The sequence below is a fragment of the Arachis stenosperma genome, chromosome 5 (genome assembly GCF_014773155.1).
Source record: "Arachis stenosperma cultivar V10309 chromosome 5, arast.V10309.gnm1.PFL2, whole genome shotgun sequence".
NCBI classification, from domain to species: domain Eukaryota; kingdom Viridiplantae; phylum Streptophyta; class Magnoliopsida; order Fabales; family Fabaceae; genus Arachis; species Arachis stenosperma.
The window spans coordinates 125,686,988-125,707,708 of record NC_080381.1 but is presented as its reverse complement, the minus strand read 5'-3'; the positions used below and the strand labels follow the sequence as shown (position 1 = coordinate 125,707,708).

Genomic DNA, 20,721 nt, shown 5'->3' with positions numbered 1-20,721 from the left:
AGCTGCTGGATGCCAGGCCTCCGGTGGCGGCACAGCAGGCTGTGTAGAGGAAGGAGTCTTTCATGCTGAAGTTGGTGTGGCTACGGTATCGTGTCCGCCAGATGCCCCCGACAGACGACCCTCCGACAGTACGCCAGGTGCTATATTATGTAAGCAGCATTTATGAGGTATCTCTTGCCCTCGGCTAACTTGAACCGAGTCATGAAATTCGTCGCCATGTGTCTGATGTAGTAGGCATGGAAGGCTCTTGGGGGATGCCAATCACTGTTATCGGAGCTTAGCGTGTAAGAGCCAAGACTTTTGAAAAGTCATATTTTAAATCAATCTCAAATCATATATTTATTTATAGTTTTAATTTCAGAAATTATTTTTATTGAAAATAATTAACGGCAATTAATTGGAATTGAAATAAATTAAGGTTTTTATCCAAACTCTATACCTATGGATTATTTTCCTATTTATGATTTAAAGTTCTAGAAATTCAAAAATAATGAGGTTTGGCTATTTAAATTAGAATTTTGTCTAATTTTATAATTATTGAATTATTTTCTATATTTAAATTATAAAGTTGGTAGTTATGAGATAATAAGAATTTTATATGATTCGATTTTAGATGCTTTATATTTATATCATTTAATACTTTAAGTTAAAGGTAAAGAAAATTAATTATATTACCATGTAATTTCAATTAGAGTAATTTATTGAGAATCAATTAGTATTTTTATACCACAAATAATATTTTAAAGTAATTTTAGAGATTAAATTAGTTTTTCTAATATTAATACTTTATGCTCTAATTTTATTAAAATTATCAAATTATCCTTATACCTAATTTTTACCAAAACCCTAAATCCCCAAAATATCACCCTAACCCTAATTTCCCCAAAAACCTAGCCGCCTTACCTCCTTCAGCCACCAAATCCCTTTTCTTTCCCAAACTCAGCAGCAAATTCATGGAAAGAAAGAAAGAAAGAAATAGAAGGAGCGAAAGGGAGAAAAGGAGAGGAAGAGAGGGGGGAGCTGCACCGTGAGAGAGCTATGGAGAAAGGAGATGCGCACCTGACCCGTCGCTGAACCGCGTCACCAAACCGCGTCACCATTCGTGAAGCTGTCCCCACCGCCACTGCCAGAAATTGTCTCCGTACCTTGTCTCTGCCACCGGAAACGAGACTGCCACTGGATCTTCTGACTCAGTAAGCGTTTCGTTCTAAGATCTTTAAAAATTGGTAATCTGTTATGAGTTATTGAAGGTTCTAAGATGTTGGTAACGTAGGATTGAGCCCCGAGTCTTGCGTGCTGAGTTTAATGGCTGTTGCAAGCGGCCTCAAGCTGCTGCGTCGTCACCGGGGATGCCGTTGCTCCGTTTTCTCAATTATTCGTAAGCCCAGTAAGTCATTCCTGGTTCCGAACTCTTTCAGTTGCCGTTCTGTTATAGATTATTAAATTTTACGCGACGTTAATATCTCAGGATCGAGTTTTGTTGTGAGTGGCGCTTTTGGGGATGTTACGGCTGCGGGAAATAGTCGGACTTGATGCCGTTCAATTTCAGGCCGAGGAGAAAAGAAATTATCTGACGCGTTTGGTTGTGGGTTTGCTTGTCAAGGTAGGATTTTCTTAAAATTTATTTTATCTTACAGAGTTGTTATAAATAGATATTAATGTGAGAAACCTATATCTATGATTATGATTGTCTTATAAATATGGTTGTTTGCTGGACTGAATGACTGATTGCTTGATTGCTTGAGTAGTTTGTGATTGCTGAAAGGAAATTAATTTGAAAGGTTATTTAGTTGATTATTATGAAAAGTGGCTTTTTTTATTTTGAAGCTATTTTTGATAATGTAAACGAATCGGCTTTGGAAATGATTTGAAATATGAAACTGAATTAATTTTGGAAACGGTTTAATTTTGAGTTAGTCTGACTTTATAAACGATTTAGTATTTGAACTGGTTTGATTTTAAAAAGAGATTTATTATTGGCATTGATTCTCTTTGAAAATAATTTGATATTGGAACTGGTTGAATTTTGAAAAATTATTGAGATTTGGAAATAATTGAGAAAATGTTTGAGAAATATTTGGATGGGACCCGAAAAGGGTAGCAGAATCCGAGTTTTAGAGGAGATGCTACCGAAATTTTATAAAATTAGAAGTTTCATTTGAAGTAGTTATTTTAAAAGGTTTAATTCTAAGCATTATATGATTTAAGATTACTTCATTTATCAAAGGAAGAGTTATGTTTTGGATTGGGAATTGTTAGTGAACGAAATGGAAAGAAGGCCGATTAGGATTTTCTTTGAAATATGATTTTAAATGAATTTGGAAATGAGATATGGATGATGATGTTGTTGAGAATGACTTAAACATTGATGAATGTTGAATGAATTATTTATATGGCTTATGAAATTGAATTATCTGAGACACAAGTTTTTATGGGTAAACGTAGTGGCCTGCCACCACTTGCTCCAGGTTGAAAGCTCGATACTCTATTGACCCTACGACGTAAGTGTAACCGGGCACTATAAATTCCCGGGAATGTAACCCCCATTGAGCAATATTGATTATTTGAGAAAAAGCTATGCATAGACTCTTGGAGATGCACGTCGGGGGACAGTCTAAGATTTTCGGACTTGTTGGGTTGGTTGGATAACCGACAGATGAGCTCATTAGCCATAGGACAGGCATGCATTATTGTATGCATTTGTATGCTTTGCTTGGGTTTGAACTTGTTTTGGTTTGCCTAATTGTTAAACTATTTTTAACTTCTATATGAACTATTTGCTGTAACTGTTACCTAAACATGTGCCTTCTTTGTCTGTTCTGCTTGTGTTTGTCCTGGTGTGCTACTTTTGAGAATGAACTTTGGTGCTGAATTGATGATTATATTGACTGATTGTGTGGTTGGTTTCTGATTGAGATTTTCTTATAAGAAAATAAAGGTTTTTGGATTTCTGAAAGATTAAACATTGTTTCTTTGAAAAGATTTTGAATGACTAGCTATTAGTTTTAAAAAGGATTCATAAGGCAATGATAGTCACTGAACTTAAAAAATGGATTTCTTATTAAATATCTTCTTATGACAGTTATGAAACTCCGTGGTGAGACCATGTGGTTAGGTTCTCACCCCCTACAGCTTTACCTTTTCAAGAACCGGATGAAGAAGCATTAAGAAGAGTTATACTGCGTTTGGTTTATATGTTGTTGTATTAATTAGATTATTTTCTCCCATCGTCTTTGTTATTACAATTTTGTAAGAGGGATAGGAGTTGTATGTTTTATATATATTATATTATAAGATATTATGTAAGAAGTCTTGTATATGGATCTATGCCTGCTTGTTTTTTTTAAGATAAAGTATTTATTTCCGAATTTCAAAGTAATCAGCAATACGGTGTTAAGTCACAGGCTCCTATTTTGATATTAAATATATAAAGTACTCGTAATACTTCTTGCTATCAGAGTGGCGCAGCCGGAAGCGTGACATTCTGGTAGTGAGGGTATTACATAGCGCGGCCTTGATGGCCTGAGATCTGTTGGAGATAACCAGCAGGTCGTCTTGTGAGGTGACGTGGCATTTCAGATTATTAAGGAAGAACGACCATGACTCGGTGCTCTTGGACTCGACAATGGCAAAAGCAATAGGCAGGATGTTGCTGTTCCCGTCTTACGCCACCGCAATAAGCAACACTCCACCGTACCTGCCATACAGATGCGTGCTGTCTATAGATACAAACGACTTGCAATGCTTGAAGGCCTTGACACATGACGAGAAAGCCCAAAACACCTTGTCGAACATGCTGCAGTCGCGTACTAGGAGGTGTCCATCGTAGAACGGTTTGACGCGTATGTCACAAATGGTTCCAGGAAAGCAGTTTTGCAGTGCCTGAAGCAGCTTCGGCACCTTATTGTGTGACTCTTCCCAATCCCTTTATATTTTTGCAATTGCCTTCTTCTTTGCCATCCACACCTTTCTGTAGGATGGTTTGAAGTGATAACTTGCATGCACCGCACCTTGCAAAATCGGAATGTGGACTGAATCAACGGCAATATGACCCTGCAGATCAGACTGCTTTCGAACTGACGATGGTCTTGAGACATGGTAGGTGCTAGACAACTATGCGCTCCACCAACCCTCTGAACCTCCTTGAACACAACAAAACAGTATTGCTTTAGCCATATCTCAAATCTACTTAATATATCATATAGAAGTACCGAAAAGCATAATTAAAGTTGAACTTACCAGTAACCAAAGTTTTGCCGAAGGGCCACATGGAGGCTCCATTGACACCCACTCGAGACTTGACAGCATTGTGCATGGTACTTTAACCGGTCCGATTCGATCACCCGGTACTTCGCACTCTTGCAAATACTGTAGTTCTTCACACCCTGAAGCACTGCCTCTTGGCTTTTGAACCTGTGGCCGACTTGATATTCTACACCGCCGTCTAGGTTATAATCCTCTTCACCCGTGTCAGAAAATGGAGTCCTCTCAGGCATGGCGTCCAGATCCAGACTGTGATAGTGACTTGGTACTACCGATAACGCCGAAATTGGGTGAGGTGGTGGCAGGACATGGCGCGCCACAGTCTAGACAGGTGTTTCCGGAATAAACATATCCTCATTTCCACCATCGGACTAATGACTGTCCGCACTGTCCGCTATGTAATCCTCGTCCGACTCCTCCTCGCCCTCCTCTTCCTTATCCACTGGAATGGCGACATGAATGGGCGATGGTGCGAGAGGTCGGTCGTCCTGTACATAGGTCGAGTGTATAGAACCACCACCACCACTATGTCCCACCTCGGCAGAAAACTCCATTACCTGCTCCACCATGATCCTCCCATGGATGTCGAACATCAGTCGGACATGCTCGTCCCCTTGAAGTCGAAATAGTCAAAACCGGAAGACTCCGTCACCCATGGATGCTAGCAACCTATACGCCACCCTTCTGATCTCCCTCACTTCTGTACTACCGAGCTTGCTCAATATCAAACTCTTCAAATCCGACAATGTATTCACACGCTGAGTGCGAAACAATATCAGATCCTCACACTCAAATATCACTCCATTATCGCCATTTCTCATATGACAATTGGGATAAAGAAGCACAACTATGTATGGACTGTTACTGGCCATTAAACGAGATGGACATGAAAAGGATAGGAAATGTTTGTGGAGAATACTAAAGGTTACACATCCTTTTATAGTTGCTGCCACTTTGTCCTCCATTTATCTCGTTTACACTGTCAACGAAATAGACATTTCATGTATCTCATTTACAGTGTAAACGATATATACATATCTCATTTACAATGTAAACGAGATATACACGTTACCGCTGATATGTCTTATCTCATTTACGGTGCAAACGAGATACATAAAATGTTATCTCGTTTATACTGTAAATGAGATATGACTGAAGAATTTAAATCAATAAATATTTTTTAAATTATTTATTGTGAAAATTATCACATTTATTTTATTTATTAAAATAAAAAATTCTAATTAATACCCTTTAATAGTTAGAGTTCAAGAAACAGAACAGCTTTTATATTATGTTATTCTCATATATACCCGTTACTCAAAAGAAAAATACAAAAAAATGGCTAAATGGATCTAATTCTATAATTGTCAACAAAACCATCCAGTTGGACTTTTCTGGATCTTCTAATAGTGTGATGGGCCTTGATAAATATGCCCATTACCTCATAACGCAAAGCCCCTATATATATATATATCAGTCAAAAATCAAGTTGAGTTGGTCTAATGATTAGCTCACTAGTCTGTTTAAGTAAATGTGGGGGTATATATATATCAGTCAGTGTATAAGTGAGGCGCATGATATTACAAGGTCCAAAAATACCATTGCATACTATCAATTTTTGTAGAAACACTTCATTAGTGCATTTAGCATGAATTTTTGTTTGATTCAACCAAATAATTGTGTCACCGAGTATCGAATAACCCACTGTCCACATCTCCTCTTTTATATCCTATTAACATTAATTACATCATGCTAATATGCTATAGAGGAAATAAAACTTCTGTAACGAAGCAGAAAAGCTGTCTCAAGACTAAGTATGCTACTTCAGTTCATCATGTGAAGAAAAAAAAAAGTTTCATTAGCATAACAATAATCTTTTATTATATCACATTTTTTTACTTTTTTTATTTCACTTAAAAAGCATTGATAAAAATTATATTTTATAAAAAAAACTTACATTCATTTTTTTTATGAAAATAATATTTAAAAATTATTAAATAATTTAATAAATGTAATTAATTACTATTTAAAAAATTTTAACTATTAATTTTATATAAAAATAATTTTATGTAAGTCTATTTTATAACATTAATTAAGAAAAGCAAATTAAAAAGATATATTTTTTCTTTGTTTACTACAATTAATCTATTTGAATTGGCTTCTCAATCACTTCTCAATCACTTCTCTAAAAAAGTTATGTTTGATCTGCTAACAAAATCATTTTAAAAGATAAAAAATATTTAATTTTAATATACAAAAAATATAAATTATTTTATATTTTTATTTAATTATATAATTTTTTAAATAACTATTCATATTATTTTTACAAATATAACCTCATGTAATTAAATATATGTAATTAATAAAATACTAAAGCACTTTCATTCTTTTCTATCCATTAAATTCAAACCAAAAGACATCATTTTTACGAGTTTGATAAAAATATAAACAATATTATTTTTTCGAACAAAAAGGGTGAAGGAGTTAAGCTTTGTTTAGTAAAATTTTTATTTTTTAAAATAGTTTATAAAAATTAATTTTAAAAAATAATTTTTAAAAAAATTATAGTATTTATATTTGATAAATTAAATTAAAAATAATTTTTAATAAACACAAATAACAATAACATTTAATAAAATAACTTTTAAGATTTAAATATACTATAATATACATTAATATAAAAATTATATTTAGATATCAATTAATGTATAAAATTATATTAAATCTTTTAATTTTAATAAATAAAATCATTTTTAAAAAATTCTATCTTAAATCCTTTTAAAAACACTCTTATCTTTTAAAATTTGTAAGTATGAACACAATTCTTTTATTTATCAAATGCAAAATAAAAAATTTGTGCTTTTCAGTGAAAAATACTTTTTTAAAAAACTTTATCACCAAGCCTTAGACATAACCCTTGGCCCCATCCAATTAAAAAATGAAAAAAAAATAAAAATAAAAATAAAAAATTTATCCAATTTGCATTTACAGCACCAAACAATTTCCACGCATTATCAATTTTTCTTGCATTCAAGCTACAACTGCAACATCTCATAATTTATGCACATAAAAATTTAGAATTGATTACAGCAAAATTACAAAGAATTGTGTACACAAACAAATGGTACAAACTGATAATGACTCCACTGCAAAAAAAATTAAAAGTAAATGAGAAGAAAGAAATAAATAAAAAAAAGGAAAGAGAAGGGACAAGACTGAAAAGAATTACAGAACTGAATGAGCAAAAATACTATACAACTCGTCTTCCCATCATTTTCTTTATCAGCAAAAATGGAAAAAGATATGGTTAGCTGAGTCGGCACCAACTCTTGATGACTGAGCCTTCTCATGCCTACCTGGTTTCGACACTTCAGATTGAGAACCAATGTTCGGCTTGTGCAACGGCTTCAGCGCCGCCATTATTTCTGTAGTTCTCAACTTTGGATCTCTACTGCACAAAAGAGTATCATATCACACCAACCATGATTGTAGGTTAAGTATTATAAAGGTTCCTAAAGCTTAAACATTTGCAAGGGCATCCTGTATATGCGAAATATTTTCGACAAATCCCTGTAGTCTAGAAGTTTTCAATTAAGTCCATATGCTGTACAAATATTTTTCAACCAAGTCTTCTAGTTTAAAAATTGTGTAATCAAGTCCCTATCATGCATAAAAATCTTTAGAGAAAACAACGAGTCGTCATTACAGGGGTTTGTTGAAACTGGCTTGCACTTTATAAGGATTTTTTATTAAAAAAATGGTTATATTGAAACAAAACTGTACCTTGGCAAGATCAGATGTGTATTTCCTTTCATGTGATTATTCATATCCGATAGAACAAGCGGTTTTCAGAATGCTATAAGCAAGAGTTCTGATATCTTAGAATACAGATAAAATGATTGAAGAGTACACTCACGTCTGCCAGCATTGCTTGATAATATCCGTGATAGCAGGGTCCATATCATCTGGAATGACAAGGCAACGATGCTGGAAACCGACAGCACCCACAACTTGCATCGATTGATTCCACCCCAGGGCTGTTGCAAAGTAGAGAGCTCCCATAATATGACTCCAAAGTATAAACATCGCACCTGGATATCCAATCACCACTTGTTATAATCACAAAATTATGAATGCCTTAAAAGGGTGGCAAAACCAATGAGAAGAACGACAAGACAAGGAAGCCAAAGAACAGTTATATGTAATAAAAATTCCAACTTATTTTTCCCTATGCCAGATGATTCAGGTCAGAGAGGAACACAGACAATAAAATCCTCCTCCACAAGCAAAATAAAGAAAAATTTAATGATGAAAACCAATAATAACTGAGCTTACTTTTCATTTGAAGGTTCATTTCTTAACACTTCAGGCACCATCCACTCGGCCTGCAACATGTCATAAAAAATGAATATATTGCAATGCCAAACAAACGCTTAGCAGCAAAACTAAATACGTGCAGCATATCGGAACTGATCACGCATACGAAAGAGAGGAGCTCGAGGTAGAGATGAAAAGCATGTAGTTACACTAAGGCTCCATTTGGCAATCATCAGAGGACACAGACCAATTTGAAAAGGAGACAGAAAAATGCACAAAGTTTCTCTTCCCTAAGACAAAATTTGCCCAATTATCTCTCTCTCTCTCCTGTCTTTACATTTTTGGTCCAGAAAGGCAGAAACTCTTACCAAACAATAACTTTAGGCCTCAACAAAATTAAGAAAGATTTGCTCATTTGTTACCAAAGACCATTCATCGTAGTAGAGTGAGTTGGTAAAGTCTAGAGAAGAGTTACAAGAGTTAGTTATGAGAGAACTGTTGGCTGTTGGAACAGTGCTAGCTACATAGGAGAGCTGTTAGTTACAGCTATCATAACTAACTTAAGAATGAACGGACTGTTGTGCCTTTTGTACTAGCTTGCACAGCAAGCTACTCTTCAATATACATAAGCACAAATTAGTGATAAGCTAACTAGTAATGCAGATCATACATTTCTTGTCTTTCTCTTCAAATCCTCTTTTTTCTTTCTCACTCTCTGTTTTCTTCCTTCTCTCATTCTCTCAAACCCTATTCAATCGACATTTTCTTGGCACATAGAATTAGTAATTGTATTATAAATTGAACATAACATAAGCCCAGGCTAAAGATAGGTATTCATCATCCCAACAGGATTAATATAACATGCCAAACATAATGAATTTTTAAACGGCAAGAAGCTCCTGGTTTCCCAAATTTTTTGTTAAAAGATAATAGCAAATGCCTCCATTTGTGTATGTTTGTATATCTTCAGAAGAATATAAAGCACAACGAACATAAAAATTATGCAGCAAAATATAGAACAAGAACATGAAAGAACGAATAATTCAGAAGGCAGAGGGTATGACACAGTATTTGAGCTTAGAAATGAGGATCATGACAGCTTACTGTTCCTGCAGTTGATCTGGAAGAAAGGAATGTACTGTGCTTCATTCTTGATAAGCCAAAATCACATAACTATACGAAAGAAAAAAGAAACAGTGAAAAAAAACAATTAAACCATATCTACAGGTAGCTATCAGCATGCTATCAAGAAAATTCAATCATGACAATTAGTTGACACCTTCACAACCCAATTTTTATCAACAAGAAGATTTAGTGACTTCAAATCATGGTGTACAATCACTCGAGTGCAGTTGTGCAAATGGTTTATTCCTCGGGCCTGTAGATTCAAGAGATATATGTCACATCCACTGAGTTTCACTAATTATGGCAATAATTTGCTTAATGAAACTACATCGCAATAAAAGAAAACAGAATCTTACAGTATCGAGGGCCATCTCAACAGTATCTTCCTCTGCATAGCAAATATAAAGTTCAGACTTCAGAGTCATCAAAAGTAATCCTTCCAGAACAACATTAATCAAAATAATAAATAAATGCAAAGAAATTCACCAAATAAAATCAAATTCAATTTCAAAGAGTTCTGTATTGTTTCACTTTTAACACCTCCGTCACAACAACACACAATGAAACTCCAAGCCAGTAAGAGTTTTTTTAAAATGCTAATAATCAGAGAGTCAGAGACAATGGAATAATGTCTACACAGGATATTAGACAAGAAATAATGAGGTAATTTATCTAAGAATTAAGAGAAAAAACATCCTCTGGAAAAGTACTTCATAATGTACATATTTTCAGCAGGAGCGATTTCCAAGCATTACAACTGAGTAGCAATAATTAAGTAAATGGCCAAAAATTTTGAGACAACTGAACCATATTAACCTTAACTCAATGTTGCTCAGGATGATGAAAAGAAGGGACATGCATTTTAGAAGGTGGGTTTAATTTTTAAGATGGAAATGAAAAACCATATAGCTTAAGAATAAATCCTTAACAGGTACTTAAATTTCCTTTTACGACAATTCCTGGAGGATCCAATCCAATAAACAATAGTTCATGGTTGCTTATATGATAAAACAGTCATACGAATTAGTTTGATTTATATACGGTACCTACAAAGATAAGGAAAAATAAGTTGCACGGCAAAATAGCAGAGAACAAACAACAACACAAAATTTTCAATCTTTTTAGTTTTGCTTAGTTTGTAGCATGATCTCATAGAATAACAGTAAAGAACACTCTATTGCTATAAAGAGATCTTAAACACTAAAACTGTAAGCTATAACTAGGAATATCACCTAAAGAATCAATAAAGTAGTGGAATTAAAAAGGATAATAGCAATTGCAAAGATCGAAAGTGCAAAATTAATTAATGTTATGGCATTGCCGAAGTCCTCTGACCCAACAGACACAGAATTTACAAAACTATGATACATATTCAGCAACAATGAGATGTATTTCAATTTGAGTTGACGTATCTTACCTTCTTTTATCAATTCAATAAGCCTCTAGCAACCATTTCCCGAAGAAGTTTCTCCGCCATGTCATTCTCATCTTTTTCAAACAAAGCACGGATAACAGTTTCAAAAGTCACAGCATCTGGTAAGCAACCATTGCCTTCCATTTTTGACAAGAGTGCCAATGCTTCTTCAATCAAGCCCTCTTTGCAGAGCCCATTGATCATAATATTGTATGTCCTCACATTTGGACGATAGCCTTTAACAGAAAGATCTTGAAAAATCTCTTTTGCATCTATAAGTCTTCCACCTTTGCATAGGCCATCTATAAGTATACTGTAAGTGTATATATCTGGATCAATGGCACACTCTTTCATTTGATTGAATAACATAAATGCCTTGTTAGGTTGTTGGTTTTTGAACATCCCATCCAACAACGAATTGTAAGTGACTACATCAGCGGGTTGACCTCTATCATGCATCTCGACAAGAAGCTCCAAAGCACGGGAGATTCTCTTCGATTTGCTCAAGCCATCAATAACAGTGCTGTAAGTTACCGTGTTTGGAACCAAGTACTTACGACGCATTTCTTCAAAGAGATTCAAGGCTTCATCGACCATTTTACTTTTGCAGAAGCCGTTAATCATGATACTGTAACTTTGAACATTGGGTGACACTCTAGTTTGGGCCATTGTGTTGAATATATATTTTGCCTTATTTACCTGATTAACCAAACAATATCCATCCATTAAGCTGGTATAAGTAACCACATCTGGTTTCACACCATGTTTTGTCATTACAGCCAATACACTCTTAGCATCTTTGATCTTTCCTTCCTTGCATAGCCCATCAATCAAAGTATTATAGGTATAAACATCAGGAGTAATGTTTCTAAGCACCATATCACTTAACAAATCAATGGCTTCCTTAAATTGACCCACAAGACACAATCCAAAAATGAGAGAACTGTATGTGATAACATTAGGAGAAATTCCCTTAGCAAGCATCTCAGAGAATAAATAAAAAGCCTGACTTACAAGTGTATCCTTGCAGAGGCTATCAATAATTGCGCTGTACATGAAGACATTAGGAGCAATGCCATACCGTGGGATCTTTCTCAACATTTGAATAGCAGCTGATGTGTGTCCGGTCTTGCAGAGCCCATTGATCAAGGTCCCATAAGTGACGTGGTTGAAGTGAAATCCATGAGCTAGCACTCTGTCATGAAAGCGCACTGCTTTTTCAACACTACCACAGAGACAGAGACCTTTCAGGATTGTTGTCAATGTTACCGTATCAGGTTGATAATCCATTCTGAAAATCTTGGCCAATACAGAGGAAGCAAGCGTCATACGACCCATGCCGCAGCAACAATTGATTAAGATATTCAAAGTGAATATGCTGGGCGCAATTCCCCTGGCTTGCAATTGCTGAAAAAGGGAAACGGCGGTGGGGAAATGGTTGGTCTTGGCAAGAGATCCCAAAATCTTGGTGAATTGGATGATGGATGGAGGGCGACGCATAGAGAGCATGCGAGTGAAGGAATGAATAGCTTCATCAACTTGGCGAGTAGAATGATAGTGAAGGGATGAAGAGGAAGGGAAGGAAACAAAATTAGGGATATGGAGAAGAGAATACCTAAAAATGAAAGTGAACCTTGAGGTTGAGGATGACAACATTTTAGTGATTCGCACTCTCGCTGCTGTCTAAGTTTGAGGGAGTTTGCTAACTCTGCGGAAATAGCATTTTTTAACAGAAATAAAAGAGACGATCTAATTGAAAGTTTTATTCTAGTATATAGATTTAATTATAAATGTTTAAATTATAAAGACCTAACTAAAAATTTAATAATATTATAAATATTAATTTAAAAAATTTGTTAAGTGGTATAAATGTTAAAATAAACTGAATTAGTATGTTTGAAGGGATTAGCATCACGCTTGCTATCATTTTGTTGGTACATTTAATATATATCTGTTTGTAAAATTTTGTCTAATTTTACTATATGTTTTTTCGAGTAAAGTAGAAGACCAAAAATATTTAATATTATGCTAGAAAAGAATATACTAAAGAATTTATATTTAGACATTATTTATGCTCTAATAATTAATTAGAGTTAATCTTTGTTTATATTTAAAAATTTATCAAACAATATTGATAAATCAATTTATCATTGAAAAAAAAATGAATGGAATAAATAAAAAATTATCACCAAATAAAATATTGCACCCCATAGCTATTAGTTATTATCATTAAAATTAGGGACGCTAAATAATAATTTGTCACTAAGAAACAATGAGCTCTTTAAGTTTGTTAATTTCAATTCATTTTTTTAATGTAAATTCATTGAACAATATGATGTATTTCTAAACATTAATAGCTACTATTTGAAGTTTTGGACATACCATAAAAAATGAAGACCAACCACCCAAAGAGATTCTAATATACATCATTCCAAAAATAAAATCAAAACAAGCAGACAAAAATATATAGTGAAAACAATCAATAAAAACACCCACAAAAAGGATCTCGAGGCCCATCCGTGGAAAAAAAATCACTAATTATCCTATCATCATCATTATCTATTTATTCTATTATATAAAAATCGAATTTCTCCACTTAATGATAAAATTGATGTGACATACTCTTAAAAATATTTTTTAATTTATTTTTTTAACTCATTAAATACAAGTTATTATGATAAACTAACTATATCAACTAATTGATTTGATTAGATATTTAAATTGAAAAGTACCAGGCCTCAGAGGAAAAATTCAAAGAGAGGAGTAGAGAGAGAAAGAGAAGCTAAGAAAGTGTGAAATTGCATTCAACTGAGTAACTGAACTTGCAGTATGTGAGGAATTGCAATTTATATGTACAGCTAGTTAACTAACACTGACTTGACTCATAAACTAAGCTAACAAACTGTAACAAACTATAGAAGTGCCTAAAAGCTGCTGCTGAGTGATGAGCGGATAATTTATACGTTTTTTGGCATTGTTTTTAGGTAGTTTTTATTAAGTTCAAGCTACTTTTAGGGATGTTTTCATTAGTTTTTATGTTAAATTCACATTTCTGGACTTTACTATGAGTTTGTGTGTTTTCTGTGATTTCAGGTAATTTCTGGCTGAAATTGAGGGATTTGAGCAAAACTCTGAAAAAGGCTGACAAAAGGACTGCTGATGCTGTTGGAATCTGACCTCCCTGCACTCAAAATGGATTTTCTGGAGCTACAGAACTCCAAATGGCGCGCTCTCAACGGCGTTGGAAAGTAGACATCCAGGGCTTTCCAGCAATATATAATAGTCCATACTTTATTCGGAAATTGACGACGTAACTTGGCGTTGAACGCCAAGTACATGCTGCTGTCTGGAGTTAAACGCCAGAAAAACGTCATGATCCGGAGTTGAACGCCCAAAACACGTCATAACTTGGAGTTCAACTCCAAGAAAAGCCTCAGCTCGTGGATAGATCAAGCTCAGCCCAAACATACACCAAGTGGGCCCCGGAAGTGGATTTATGCATCAATTACTTACTCATGTAAACCCTAGGAGCTAGTTTATTATAAATAGAACATTTAATTAATGTATTTGACATCTCTTGACCATTCGGTCTTTTGATCACTTTGGGGGCTGGCCATTCGGCCATGCCTGAACCTTTTACTTATGTATTTTCAACGGTGGAGTTTCTGCACACCATAGATTAAGGGTGTGGAGCTCTGTTGTACCTCAAGTATTAATGCAATTCTATTTTCTTCCATTCAATTCAACTTATTCTTATTCCAAGATATTCATTCGCACACAAAAACATGATGAATGTGATGATTATGTGACGCTCATCATCATTCTCACCTATGAACGCGCGTGATTGACAACCACCTTCGTTCTACATGCAACCGAGCTTGAATGTGTATCTCTTAGATTCCCCAACAGAATCTTCGTGGTATAAGCTAGATAGATGGCGGCATTTATGAGGATCCGGAAAGTCTCACCTTGTCTGTGGTATTCTGAGTAGGATCCTGGGAATCCGGAAAGTCTAACCTTGTCTGTGGTATTCCGAGTAGGATTCCGGTAATGAATGACTGTGACGTGCTTCAAACTTGCAAGTGCTGGGCGTTAGTGACAGATGCAAAAGAATCAAGAGATTCTATTCCAGTAGGAGCGGGAACCAACCAGTGATTAGCCGTGCTGTGACAGAGCGCGTGAGCGTAGTTTTCACTGCGAGGATGGGATGTAGCCTTCGGCCAGTGTGATGCCTCCAGACGATTAGCCATGCGAGTGACAGCCGCAGAGGACCATTTTCCAGAGAGGATACAAAGTAGCCATCGTCAAACGGTGAACCCCTATACACAGCTTGCCATGGAAAGGGGTAAGAAGGATTGAGTTGAAGCAGTGGGAAAGCAGGCGTTCTTGAGCCATACAGTATCTCCATTCGCTTATCTGAAATTCCCACCAATGAATCTGCATAAGTATCCCTTTTATTATTTCTTCTTATTCTATTTTCGAAACCATAAACCAATTTATAACCAATTTAATCTGCTAACTGAGATTTACAAGGTGACCATAGCTTGCTTCATACCAACAATCTCTGTGGGATCGACCCTTACTCACGTAAGGTTTATTACTTGGACGACCCAGTACACTTGCTGGTTAGTTGAACGGAGTTGTGTCCACTCGTGCCCATTTCAATTCCATAAAAGTACAAGGAGTACAACTTAAAGAATATGGATCACAATTTCGTCCACCAAGTTTTTGCGCGTTGCCGGGGATTGTTGTGACAACTGCGGTTCATCTTGTGCTCAGATTAGGTAATTTTCTTTTCAAAATCTTTTTCAAAATTCTTTATTTTTCGTTTTTCTAAACTTTATTTTCGAAAAAATTAATAAAAATTCAAAAAAAAATTCTAAATCATAAAAATAAAAAAATTATTTTGTGTTTCTTGTTTGAGTCTTGAGTCAATTTTAAGTTTGGTGTCAATTGCATGCTTTTAAAAATTTCTTGCATTTTTCGAAAAATCCATGCATTCATGGTCTTCATGATCTTCACGTTGTCTTGATAAGTCCTCTTGTTTGATCTTGATGTTTTCTTGTTGTGTTGTTGTTGTTTTTCATATGCATTTTTTGTTTGTTAGAGTCCATGCATTAAAGATTTCTAAGTTTGGTGTCTTGCTGTTTTCTTGCATCAAAAATTTTTCAAAATATGTTCTTGATGTTCATCATGATCTTCAAAGTGTTCTTGGTGTTCATCTTGACATTCATAGCATTCTTGCATGCATTCATTGTTTTGATCTAAAAATTTCATGCATGAGTATTTTGTTGTTTTTCTCTCATAATTAAAAATTCAAAATCAAAAATATCTTTTCCTTATTTCCCTCCAAATTTTCGAAATTTTTGGGTTGACTTGGTCAAAAATTTTTAAAATTAGTTGTTTCTTACAAGTCAAGTCAAAATTTCAAATTTTAAAAATCTTATCTTTTCAAAATCTTTTTCAAAAAAATCATATCTTTTTCATTTTTTTATAATTTTCGAAATTTCAAAATCTTTTTCAAATATTTTCAAAATCTTTTTCTCTTTATATCAAATTTTCGAAAATATGCTAACAATTAATGTGATTGGTTTAAAAAATTGAAGTTTGTTACTTTCTTGTTAAGAAGGTTCAATCTTTAAGTTCTAGAATCTTATCTTGTAGTTTCTTGTTAGTCAAGTCATTTAAAAATTAAATATTTTCAAAATATCTTTTTATTAAAATTTTTATCTTATCTTTTTATCTATCCTTCTCAAAATTTTATCTTTTTCAAAATTTGATTTCAAAATATCTTATCTACTTTTATCTTCTTATCTTTTCAATTTTGATTTCAAATCTTTTCAATCAACTAACTAACTTCTTGTTGTTTCTATCTTTTTCAAAAATCACCTAACTACTTTTCTCTCTCTAATTTTCGAAAATATCTCATCCCTTTTTCAAAAATTCTTTTTAATTAACTAATTGTTTCATGTTTAATTTAATTACATTTTATCTCTAATTTTCGAAAATTACTAACCCATTTTTCAAATTATTTTCGAAATTTCCTTTCTTTTCTTCTTCTATTTAATTATTAATTACTAACACTTCTCTTCACCTCTCTCCATCTATTTATCCGAATCTCCTTCTTCATTCTTCTACCCCTTTTCTTCTACTAACATAAAGGGATCTCTATACTGTGACATAGAGGATTCCTCTTCTTTTTTGTTTCTTCTCTTTCATATGAGAGCAGGAACCAGGATAAAGGCACTCTTGTTGAAATTGATCCAGAACCTGAAAGGACTCTGAAGAGAAAATTAAGAGAGAGCTAAATTACAACAATCCAGAAACAACCTTTCAGAAATTTTCGAAAAGAGAAGGAGGATGGCAGCTGAAAATAATAACAATGCAAGGGAATGCTTGGTGACTTCACAAAGCCAACGTCCAAGTTTGATGGAAGAAGTATCTCCATTCTGCCATTGGAGCCAACAACTTTGAGCTGAAACCTCAGCTAGTGCTTTAATGCAACAAAAAAACTGTTTTATGGACTTCCATCTGAAGATCCCTATCAGTTCTTAACTGAGTTCTTGCAGATCTGTGAGACTGTAAAGACAAATGGAGTTGATCTGAAGTCTACAGACTCATGCTTTTCCCTTTTGCTGTAAGAGACAGAGCTAGAAGTCACTGCCTTCTTGGATAAATTCTTTCCTCCTCAAAAGCTGAGCAAGCTGAGAGTGGATGTTCAAACATATTAGATATATTCTATTATGGCCTCTCTGAATTTTCAAAAATGTCATTGGACCATTCTGCAGGTGGATCTATTCACCTAAAGAAAACGCCTGAAGAGGCTCAAGAACTCATTGACATGGTTGCAAACAACCAATTTATGTACACTTCTGAGAGGAATTCCGTGAATAATGGGGTACCTCAAAAGAAAGGAGTTCTTGAAATTGATGCTCTGAATGCCATATTGGCTCAGAACAAAGTGTTGACTCAACAGGTCAACATGATCTCTCAAAATCTGAATGGATGGCAACATGCATCCAACAGTACTAGAGAGGCAGCTTCTGAAGAAGCTTATGATCCTGAGAACCCTGCCATGGCAGAGTTTAATTACATGAGTGAACCTTATGGAAACACCTATAACTCATCATGGAGAAATAATCCAAATTTCTCATGGAAGGATCAACAAAAGCCTCAACAAGGCTTTAACAATGGTGGACGCAACAGGCTGGGCAATAGCAAGCCATATCCATCATCTTCTCTGCAACAGACAGAGAATTCTGAACAAAACACTTCTAATTTAGCCAATGTAGTCTCTGACCTGTCAAAAGCCACTTTCAGTTTCATGAGTGAAACAAGATCCTCCATCAGAAATCTGGAGGCACAAGTGGGCCAGCTGAGTAAGAAAGTCATTGAAACTCCTCCCAGTACTCTCCTAAGCAATACAGAAGAGAATCCAAACGGAGAGTGCAAAGCCATTGACATAGTCAATATGGCCGAATGCACAAGGGAGGAGGAGGACGAAAATCCTAGTGAGAAAGACCTCCTGGGACGTCCTTCAAGCAAGAAGGAGTTTCCTATTAAGGATCCAAAGGAATCTGAGGCTCATACAGAGACCATAGAGATTCCATTGAATCTTCTTCTGCCATTCATGAGCTCTGAAGACTATTCATCCTCAGAAGAGGATGAAGATGTAATTGGAGAGCAAGTTGCTCAATATTTAGGAGCTATCATGAAGCTGAATGCCAAGTTATTTGGTAATGGGACTTGGGAAAGTGAACCCCCCTTGCTCATTAGTGAACTGGATACTTGGATTCAGAAAATTCTACCTCAAAAGAAACAAGATCCTGGCAAGTTCTTAATACCTTGCACCATAGGCACCATGAACTTTGCAAAAGCTCTGTGTGATCTGGGGTCAGGGATAAATCTTATGCCACTCTCTGTAATGGAGAAGGTGGGGATCATTGAGGTACAACCTGCCTTGTTCTCATTACAATTGGCAGACAAGTCATTGAGACAAGCTTATGGATTAGTAGAGGACGTGCTAGTAAAGGTTGAAGGCCTTTACATCCCTGCTGATTTCATAATCTTAGACACTAGAAAGGAAGAGGATGATTGCATCATCCTTGGAAGACCTTTCCTAGCCACAACAGGAGCTGTGATAGATGTCAACAGAGGAGAATTAGTCCTTCAATTGAATGGGGAATACCTTGTGTTTAAGGCACATGGCCATCCCTCTGTGACAAAAGAGAGTAAGCATGAAGAGCTTCTCTCAGTTCAGAGTCAAGAAGAGCCCCCACAGTCAAACTCTAAGTTTGGTGTTGGGAGGCCACAACCAAACTCTAAGTTTGGTGTTAAGATCCCATATCCAAACTCTAAGTTTGGTGTTGGGACTATACAACATTGACTTGATCACCTTGTGGCTCCATGAGAGTCACTGTCAAGCTATTGACATTAAAGAAGCGCTTGTTGGGAGGCAACCCAATTTTATTTATCTAATTTCTATTTTATACTATTTTATTGTTATTTTGTGTTTTATTAGGTACATGATCATAAGGAGTCACGAAAAAATCATAAAAATTAAAAACAGAATCAAAAATAGCAGAAGAAAAAATTTTCACCCTGGAGGACGCACAGGCTAGCGTTCAACGCCAGTACGGTGCATCTGGCCGGCGTTCAATGCCAGAACAGAGCACCATTCTGGCGCTGAACGCCAGAAACAAGCAACATCCTGGCGCTGAACTCCAGGAATGTGCCCAGAGAGGAAAAACTGGCGCTGAACGCCAGTAACAAGCATGAAACTGGCGTTCAACGCCAGAAACATGCTTTACATGGGCGTTGAATGCCCAGAATGTGCACCAATGGGCGTTTAAATGCCAGAATGGTGTGCAAAGGCATTTTACATGCCTATTTGGTGCAGGGATGGAATTTCTTGACACCTCAGGATTTGTGGACCTCACAGGATCCCCACCTACCTCGCCCTCTCTCTCTCCATTCATGGTCATCCCTTCTGTTTTTCATTCACCATCTACATCTATCCACTCTTCCCCATACACCCCACCTACCTTTACAATTCAACTTCTCTTTCCCACCCACTCCCACCCATATAGCCGAATCCATCTCCCCTCACTCACCTTCATTTTCTTCTTCTTCTTCTTCCTCTCTTCTTTCTTCTCTTGCTCGAGGGCGAGCAATATTTTAAGTTTGGTGTGGTAAAAGCATAGCTTTTTTTGCTTTTCCATTACCATTAATGGCACCTAAGGCCAGAGAAACCTCAAAAGGGAAGACAAAAGCTTCCACCTCTGAGTCTTGGGAGATGGAAAGACTCATATAAAGCCGTCATAGCTCAGTGGTAGAACATGTGGCTGCAAATCAAGAGATCCCTGAGATACCTCAGGGGATAAGTTATCCTCCACACAAATATTGGAAGCAACTAAGGGTAGGAACACCAAAATTACTAGGAATCATTCAACAGAAGCAAGGAAGAGACATAGAGGAGCTCAAAGAGCACCATTGGACCTTCAAGAAGGCGCCACCCTCACTCAGGTGGATTCATTCCTTGTTCTTATTTCTTTCTGTTTTTCGGTTTTTAATGTTGTGTTTATCTATGTTTTGTGTCTCTA

General features: G+C 35.5%; 1 protein-coding gene across 7 annotated transcripts; it reads right to left on the bottom strand.

Annotated features, from left to right (window-relative positions):
- Positions 1 to 7,394: 7,394 nt before the first annotated feature.
- On the bottom strand, positions 7,395 to 12,823 carry LOC130981869 (putative pentatricopeptide repeat-containing protein At1g12700, mitochondrial). 7 transcript variants are annotated; one of them, XM_057905609.1, is made up of 8 exons: positions 11,123 to 12,823; positions 10,062 to 10,093; positions 9,860 to 9,958; positions 9,685 to 9,753; positions 8,599 to 8,648; positions 8,047 to 8,354; positions 7,620 to 7,714; positions 7,395 to 7,409 (listed from the first exon to the last, which is right to left on the bottom strand). In XM_057905609.1, the coding sequence occupies exon 1, from the start codon at positions 12,773 to 12,775 to the stop codon at positions 11,132 to 11,134; it is 1,644 nt and encodes a 547-aa protein (XP_057761592.1). In that variant the 5' UTR covers positions 12,776 to 12,823; the 3' UTR covers positions 7,395 to 7,409; positions 7,620 to 7,714; positions 8,047 to 8,354; positions 8,599 to 8,648; positions 9,685 to 9,753; positions 9,860 to 9,958; positions 10,062 to 10,093; positions 11,123 to 11,131. The 7 variants fall into 7 exon arrangements, with proteins under 7 accessions (XP_057761592.1, XP_057761594.1, XP_057761589.1 ...); XM_057905611.1 differs by lacking the exon at positions 7,395 to 7,409 and having other exon boundaries at positions 7,473 to 7,714; positions 8,047 to 8,071; positions 8,180 to 8,354; XM_057905606.1 differs by lacking the exon at positions 7,395 to 7,409 and having other exon boundaries at positions 7,473 to 7,714.
- Positions 12,824 to 20,721: the final 7,898 nt, after the last annotated feature.